Below are 9,208 nucleotides of genomic sequence, written 5' to 3' on the forward strand. Positions count from 1 at the left end.
CGTCATGCAATTCCTTTTCCAGTTAGGAATATGCCTCAGCATTTTGTTTTTAATGTTAGCTGAGACCTGACTTAGGCAGTAAAAGAGGTTTTAAGAGTTAAAATTCACATTTGTAATTCTCTAATATATACCAAATTCTTTTGAGTTCTACCAAAAATCACAGCAGACTTCACAGAACTTAGCTGCAACTGTCACTGAGCTGTAGGTGCTATTATTTTGAGAACTAGTGGATTTGTAGTTGGCTTGTTCAGAATAATTTTAACTGCTATGGAATAATGTTCAGATTACTGATACTGAAAAGCAGTATAAAACCTGTAAAGCTTCTAGGATATTTTTGTTGTCCTTTTTTGTAACTGGAGATTAGAATTTAAAAAAAAAATACAAACTTGAATGTGTGAATAAACTGAGATGGCACAGAGGAAGATGTTGGATTTAGAAGCCATGGAAACTCTCTCAGTTCTGTTGTAAGACTTCTGTAGTTTTGGGGGTGGTATTCTAAAATAAATTGAAGATTTTAATTGGTACATCATGAAAGATGGTAACTGATATGCAGAGTTGTGTTTTGTGCCTTTTTTTCTCTTGAGAAGATGTGTAATGGGCATATGTGGGGCTGATACTCCTAAATTGCTATTACTCCATTAAAAATGTCCTCATCTGTCTTCAGGGCACTGATTTTAATACAAAAAATTGACGATTGCTTGCTTTCTAACTCATCTTTCAACAAATTTTATACTAATGCTCGTGCTAATAATGGAGTATTAAGTTCAGTGGCAAAATTGAAAAGCAAAGAAAACTGCCTGCCGTGAGAGGTGTCTGAGATACCTACCATTTTTTAAACAGGCAATCTTTGATAGATAGTTTTTGTTGCAAGTAATGCCACTGCTGTACTACCCTGGCACGCTGCTGCTCACAACTGTGTTCTAGAGGCCTGTTACCGATGTGTGCTTATCAGAGCAGATACGGTAGGTGATGTCAGAAGTTCACTTAGCCCAGTGTCCTGTCTCTGACAGTAGCCAATAGTTGATGTCTACTGAAGAGGCTAGAATGGAGCAAATACATAGGGTGGTCCCATCTCTGGAATGGTATCTCAGCTTCAAATACTTTTTGGCCAAGAAGAAACTCTGAGCCTACATGATGCATTAAATATGATGTGAAGTTGCCCTTTATGTTGTTGGACCCAGCATGCAAGTACAGGGGGGGTTAAATGATGGTTCGCCCCACTGCCCAAGGTCTAGAGTACTCAAAACTAGAATGTTGTATTTCTGTATCATATGTCCTTTTCAGGTCAGAGATACGATAGTGGGAAAATAATTTTGTTTTCTTGCATATCTGTCCCCATTTTATTATGTATAAGAATATGTACATTTCTTTTGTAGCCACGTCATGAATACTTTAATGTCCCAGTGTACTAAATGGCTTCATTCATCATGCATGCAGAATTTCAGAGGAGATAGACCTGTGACTTACTCATGGCAGAACATTATCATCAGCTTGGTGAATCCAGTCATCTTGAATCTAATAGAATACCACAACCATTCTCTGCTGTTGTACTTTCCTCTTCCCCTCTGTTTTACAGTGTTGTCTCTTCACATGTCTCATTTCAACAAAACTTGCGCTTGTTGGCATATGGTTTAACTTTTTTATTGTGTGTAAGCTTGAAGTCTTATGCTTAAAAGTTCTGTAGCGTTTTCTGAGCTAAACATCTATATACTGCAACACCTATGCTGTAACATTACTTGACCTGTTTCTTTCAAATAAGTTGTGGTGGTATTTAAACACACACTTAAAATCTGTAGATGACGTTGATATTTACAGAGAAACTAGTGAAGGAGGAGTAGTATGTGAAATGTGTATACACACAAGTATTAAATAATGTTGCACACAATTCTACAACAGACTTTGCATCTTAATGAACGATGCACATACCAGTATCCTCTTCTGAGACTGGCACGATAGTGTGACTTACCTTATAAAGAGGAGGAAGGCAGAACTGATTAGAGCAAAGAGAAGGACGTACATAAATCTGAAGTTGCAACACTTGTATTTAAATGTTCAAAACACTCTTGCGAGTGGTTGAACAATTGCTGCTACTGAAGGAGAGAACAAGTTCATTGCTTTACAGATGGTTAGGGTTGGAAAGATTTAGGTCCATTAAGTGCATGCTTGAAATATGTCTCCTTCAATTGGCATTTCCAGTTTTAAGTGCAGACTACCTTGTATATTAGAGAACTGCCGAGAGGATGAATATGATAAGTACCTTTCAATTAAAAAGTGTGGGCAGAGTGACAGGGCATGTATTGCATCCCTTGTTTGCCTAGTAGAAGAGAATAATTTGTAACCTAAAACCAGTGCTGTTCTTGAGAATTGTTTAAATGTCATTAGCAAGGAGGTGGATACTGAGATTAACCACAAATAGCTAGTTCCACGTACTGTATGTGGTAATGCACTACCTTTCAAATGTTAAACTGACATAAAAATCAGAGATTTAGGGGATTAGATAAAAGATTTGGATTGGACTTGCAGCATTCTGAAATCTTAGAAAACAAGATCCTAGGAGTGGTTTTCCATTTCCAAGTTTGCCTTTTTTCTGTAAGACATTAACAGCGTGTTTGAATGTCTGGTTAATGCTGCTTTAGCCTGCATTATTTCATGCCTGTTGGCTTAAAATGCTGTGCATTGAGCTGTAATGAGATGCTGTTTTTCTTGTTATCTGTATACAGCTGCTTGCTTCTAAATGACTAGGTAATGAATTAGCTTTCCTGGCATGTTTGAAATAAAGTATTGCATGCACTTTTGTCTCATGTGAATGACTTTTTTTCCTCATCTGTGTTCTGATATATTTCAAATTTGCATTGTTTGCCTTGGGTGATTCTGAGCTGCAGGTAGTGTATAACACTGCAGAAGGTTTTCCATAACAATTGGAGAAAATGTTTGACACTTCCTAAAACAAATAATGTGAACAAGCCATAATACAATTCATTCTATTTGTTTCTTAAAAGTAGTAATTGATGAAGTTATTCCTCTAGCAAAACACATTAGCCTTCAGGTGTTCCTTTTGGGTTTGTATTGTTGATGTGCACATAAGAAGGCATGTCTGCCTCAAGGTTACTGCTGTAGTATTAAAATCTTGCTGAGTTTTACTGGTGTGGTGTCTGTGGACAAGTAGCCAATGTCCTTGAAGTACATTGCTTTACATTTATTGTTAGCCAATGACCTTGATTTACTTGAAGAAATCTAATCTTTACGTATATGCCTGTTGAAAATTACATACGACTTTGAATTGGCAGTGGAGATGACAGTGCTAACCTGCTCTAAAGGTGGTAGCAGCAGTGCTCTGTGTTTCTTCATAGCTTTTGAGCAACTTTTTCTTCAAGTAATTTAGTAAATACCCTGTTTCACCACTGAGTAACTGTAAGGGTCCACGGCTGGCTAATCAATTTAAAATTGTGAAAAGTATTCTATTACAAATATTTTCAAGACCCTGGAATGCTTGAGAAGTTATAGTCTGTTAGAATACTCTGAGTTCTGTTGCTATAGTTAAGAATGTAGGATTCTTCTTGAGTAAATGGCTTTAAGTTGGTGGATGGGAGAGACGCATGTCCTCTAAAATGAATGCAACAAAGTAATCTGGGGGTATAATATGACAGGTTATATAAAAAAATGCTACAAAGCCTTTTCTTCAGTCAGTGTCTCCTTTTGGGGGATTTGTGTTAAAATACACACGCAGATCTTTAATCCTGCCATCCTGTCTGGCTTGATCAAGGTCACTGCAGTTCCAAGAATACTTAAATACTGCATCAGTGAGAAAAAACCCCCACTATCTTTAATACACTGAGTATTGGATCTTGTTTCCAGTCACAACTTGCCTTTTTCTTGCAATTTCTTATTTGCTGCTGGATTTTGGAAGCCATTTAAAGGTTGGACTCAATGATCTCAAAGGTCTTTTCCAACCAAAGTGATTCTGTGATTCTATCTCGAAGTGCTCAGAGGTGGCCTGTTCCAAGCACTGACTGACTTTCAAATGAAGTTGGCTTTAGAAAGTCATGGCTTGTTCCTTCAATTTGAAATCGGCTTATACATGAACCGAATGAGGATTGTAAACTCAATTGTTTTGTGCTACATAGTCAAGGTTGATAAGAGATGATGTTCTGGTGTTATTTGCAAGACTTAAGGTGTTTAGCTGTGTGTGTTACCGACAGATTTTTAAAATAAATATTTAGAAAACAGTTGAAAATAATTTGTTTGCTGCCTTAACTATTATCTGCTTTTTTTCCTGCTTCATGACATGTCTTGTTTTAGGATGCTAAAGTAAGTTCATTCATACTCTGAATACTAAACCAGTTTATGTTTCTGTAAGGACACAGTATCCCTTTTTATTTAGTATGGTATTGTTAATAATTATGGAAAAGGACAGCCTAATGTTTCTAACTAAACTATGTCTTTTCAGATGCTATAGGAATAACGAATACAAAACTGATGATAACCCTTTGGAATTTTGTAATAAACAACTTGCTCTGAATCTAGGCAAAGCTTTTTAAGTTCAGGATTAACCTAAAACTTTCTGCCTGGTGTGGAATAATGCAATTCCAACCCTGGCAATTCCTCTACTTCTGGACGGGTCCATTTATTGACACCAGGTACATAGAGGTGCCTTGGCCTGGTTTTATGAAGTAAGCATGGGACCGGTGTAAAAAATTTAAACTCTTTATAAAAAGAGCCTGAGGGGATACTGTATCTTAGTTGTGTCACTCATTTCATTCATCCGTGTACTCGTTCGTCCCTAACAGATTTTTGAGACCCATGAAACGACTCACTGCAAAAATCACTGACTCCATCTCAAGATGCTTCCCCATCCCCCCTGCCAATTCATATCTCTGTTACTGGGTTGTGATTTGTCCCCTGCTGGTACATCTGAATTGCTTTATTTTTATTATGCTTAAGGGCAATAAAACCTACCAGCTGTTCCTGCGAACCATGACAATCTAATTAACAGCTCTTTGAAAAGTGTGGCTAATACCATGTTTGCAAACTGCAGTACTTCTGTATTTTCATGTCTTTCAGCTTTTCTTTTTTAATTAAGCATCTTTCATACTAACTCATGTATGGTACTGCTCAGTAGAAGCATGGGGTCCATTTACCACTGTCTCAAATTTTCCCTCCATAGGAAGCAGAGACCCCACGTAGTGTACTTGAAGAAATTGGATTGACATAGATCTTCACTTCAGCTGATGACATCTCAGTGTTTCATACTGTAAATGTTCACTGCCTTCATTGTAATGTTTAGCTAATGGTGTAAGATGCTGTTTGTCAGTATTACTGTTTTGCTAAGCTGCTTCATTCAGGCCTACAAGCAAAATGCTCCTTTGAAAAGGGAACAAGAAACTAAACTCCAAAAAACACAAATGAAAGGGAATTAGATTTAAATCGACTCAGTGTCTCCCTTCACTGCATTTACAGGAAAATTGCGTTTGACTTCAGTAAGTGTACTGTTTTTTATAAGCAAACTTGACTTCAGGAAATAAATGCATCATTATGACACAGCATATCTAACTGAAAAGAAACTACATGGACAACTCCAAATATGAAATGTTATGGTGTAGAAATTGTGTTTATGCAACCAAAGACTTCTGTTCATCTACATTTTAGTTGCCACGTGTGACAATTCTGCTTATTTCAGTTGATGCATAAAGATTAGGAATACCTGTTTACTACTGAATTTGTCATTATACCAAAGAATCCTGTTAGGATCTGCATATCAAACTGGTAAAACTGTTAAGGTGAATACTGCTTTTTGCAAGGAAACTGCAAACTGATCAACTTGCTAGAAATGAAAGGTGTATTTAAGTGTAGCTACCTTGAGCAAAACTCTGCAAGTTACTATACTAAAAAGGGAATGCATGTAGTAAAAAAGAAAAAAAAAAATCCAAGATAAGGAAACTATTTTTTAGGTCTGATACTAGCTTGCTCTGAGCATAAAGCTGGGAAAGGACATAGGCTTACCCTTTATAGAGGGGTTCATGATGAAAATTGGATACTTTTGAAGGTGGGAAAGGAGGAGCTTTACAAAAGGGAATTTTTATTGTTTTCTTTCAAACTCTACAAATTAATTTGTATTTATTGGTGTTTTATAATTATGCTTTGATGGGTGTATAGGCACCTTTAAAAAAAAAAAAAATAACCAAAACCAAACCACACTGTAAGTGTCAGTGTCATTTGAGCTGCTTTTCTGGGCTTACACCTTCACCGTGTGACACGTCCCTTATGCTGCACCCCCTGCGTGCTGTACAGCTGAACCAACCGATCTGCAGTGAGAGCTTCTAAATAGTAGGTTTGTATAGCAGGCTCACTGCCAATCGTGTAAGGTTGATACCGGGGTAATATTTTGACACTTCTAGCAGACTTTGAGTAATTATAAACTAAACCTGTGTTTTAAATTCAAGTCATGTATGCTTTTGAGTTTTGAGGAGGTAGCGCCAGACTTCGGAGTAGCCAAGTTCTGCTGCACACCTGCGTCGTCCCCCAGCAGGTGGGGGCTGTTCCCCTCCTCTCCTTCCCCAGTATCTTCACTCTGGGAGTCACGTTTTGGCTTGCTCACTTGCGTAAATTTTTATTGTTTTCTTTCAAACTCTACAAATTAATTTGTATTTATTGGTGTTTTATAATTATGCTTTGATGGGTGTATAGGCACCTTTAAAAAAAAAAAAAAATAACCAAAACCAAACCACACTGTAAGTGTCAGTGTCATTTGAGCTGCTTTTCTGGGCTTACACCTTCACCGTGTGACACGTCCCTTATGCTGCACCCCCTGCGTGCTGTACAGCTGAACCAACCGATCTGCAGTGAGAGCTTCTAAATAGTAGGTTTGTATAGCAGGCTCACTGCCAATCGTGTAAGGTTGATACCGGGGTAATATTTTGACACTTCTAGCAGACTTTGAGTAATTATAAACTAAACCTGTGTTTTAAATTCAAGTCATGTATGCTTTTGAGTTTTGAGGAGGTAGCGCCAGACTTCGGAGTAGCCAAGTTCTGCTGCACACCTGCGTCGTCCCCCAGCAGGTGGGGGCTGTTCCCCTCCTCTCCTTCCCCAGTATCTTCACTCTGGGAGTCACGTTTTGGCTTGCTCACTTGCGTAAGCGGTGCCACCTTTTCACAAAGCCTGGCTTTGGTGTGGTGGCTGGAAGGGGTCACACGCTGCTAGCGTCAGCTTTTACGCAGCCCTCTGCAGAGCTGGGCCGGGGGCTTTGCGGGATTTAGGGTAAACGTAGGCCCCCAGGAAAGGCTCAGCCTGGCCACGCTTGCGAGCCCCCTGTTCCAGGGGCGGGTATAAACGCTTGTGGCAGCAGCAGGGCCAGTGGGGCAGGGGTGGGTCTGCATGCCTCCGTGGCAGTGCCAGGGTGGAGCCTGTGAACTCTGAGTGTTAGAATTTGTCTAGTTAGGCCCTTCTGGAGGTTTAAAGATACCCGATGGCTGGAGACCGTTTCTAACCAAGGGCATGCAAAAGCAGTGGCGTGCATTTCCCTGGGTGCAGAAGGTGCAGGGATAGGTGAGGTTGAGGTGGTAGCAGAATGACCCCGTGTGTGAGACTGAAGGGGTGGAATTACCTTAAGTCAAACCCGTAAGCGATTTTCTATGTGTTAAACATGTTTTTAAAGTTTACACTGTCACTTGTATGTGCTTGGCTGGATTAAGCTTTGTTGTGATTGTGACAAATAAACTGTTTGACCTCTGTCTGTCACATTGGTTTAGTTGTAATAAATGTCCATTTTTACACCATTGCTTTGTGTTTATATGTAATTAGTTCTGGTTTTTGCAGAGGAAAGAAGAGGCTACTCAGTACTTGCTTAAAAAAAAGGGAAATTTTATTACAGTGCTTAACCTGTTCTTGAGCACTTTATTAAAAAAAGTGAGTATACTGCGTCCAAGATTAGTTATTTACATCCATTTAAATTGTACAGAAAGCAATAAATTAGCAAGTTTTTGGAAGGCTTACCACATTAAACATGGAATTTATTAAAGTGGATGTTAAATTGATGCGGTAGTGCCACTTCATTTGAAAATTAAAACAAACCACATGTCGATTGAGGGTTCTGGGTAATACAGACTCAATATTCAGTTCCTTACATGGAGTTATGAGCAATGTTCACAGTCCTAGTCTCGACCAAAAATTTCTGAGATTAATCTGTTCTTCAGCCTTCTAGAAGAACTGAACCGTTTGATGTTACCAGGAAAAGCAAGGAGAAGACTTACCCTCTTAGGGCATTTCTTAAATCTAATTTGAAAGAAAATTTTCTTTCTTAAATTTCCTGTCTTAGAGGGAAGGGGCAGGGGGGAGCTAAAGGATCAATTAGAATTGTCTGGATTGTTTAGGCAAGTGATTGTTGGCTTGAGTGTCCTCAACTTCATCACCAAGTCTTAGTCTTTAACAGGAGGAGGCCAGCCCTAACGGCCGCTGTTCCTTTTTGCATTGACGCCGTGATACCAGGCGGTTGCCCCGTGGCTGCCTTTGCTAAGTTGCCACGGGGCATGGGGTTCTGCGTGTGCAGCTTGCTTTGTGATCAGTCTCGTAGTTCACTGCAGCGTGATTTGTCGATGTCATCTTTTTTTTTTTTTTTTTAATCAGAGATACCAAATTCAACTGATACATCACTGCTGAATAGAAGGATATGTGGAATAATAGGGTTTTATTTTAATTACAATGAACTTACAAGTGAAAGCAAAATCAGCTGCGCTCTTTAGATGACGTAAGAAAGTAAATTAAGCTTTGAAGTTATTAACTAGCATGGACTTTCACCGTTTGTAAGAAGTGCCGATCCAGGACAGGAAGCAATAGCATCTGTAAGTGGGCTCTTGCATTTCTTTTGAAAAAAACATAAAAAATGTTACTTAGTGCACGGGAATGTCACTGGTAGACTTCAGGGCAATTTCTGATGCGCTGGATGTGGTCATGCACAACTCAACCCGAGAGCGCCGTGCTGTCATCAGCGGGCGGGAAGCGGCTTGGGTGCGTTTCGGCTGAGCAAGGGAGGGGGAAGAGGGAAGGGAAGAGGGAAGGGCCTTTTCTGGCCGCAGCAAGGTCAGCCTTGTCCTCGGCAGGTGGGCGCGCACCGCCCCGCGAGGGCGGGCAGCTGCTCTGGCCAGGCAGAGCGGGCAATGGCACCGGAGCAGCTGCCGGCCGCAACTCGAGGGCAGGCCGCAGCCCGGGGGCC

General features: G+C 39.8%; 1 protein-coding gene across 1 annotated transcript in view; it reads left to right on the forward strand.

The window, feature by feature from the left end:
- AP1S2 (adaptor related protein complex 1 subunit sigma 2) overlaps positions 1–6,175 on the forward strand; it is a 30,159-nt gene extending 23,984 nt beyond the window's left edge. The window contains exon 4 of the mRNA XM_009639959.2: positions 5,165–6,175. Coding sequence (XP_009638254.1) covers positions 5,165–5,212 — 48 coding nt within the window. The 3' untranslated portion in view covers positions 5,213–6,175. The remainder of the gene's footprint in view (positions 1–5,164) is intronic.
- The last annotated feature ends 3,033 nt before the right edge of the window (positions 6,176–9,208 follow it).

The sequence above is a fragment of the Egretta garzetta genome, unplaced genomic scaffold, assembly GCF_000687185.1.
Source record: "Egretta garzetta isolate BGI_Z169 unplaced genomic scaffold, ASM68718v1 scaffold445, whole genome shotgun sequence".
In the NCBI taxonomy this organism is placed as follows: Eukaryota; Metazoa; Chordata; class Aves; order Pelecaniformes; family Ardeidae; genus Egretta; species Egretta garzetta.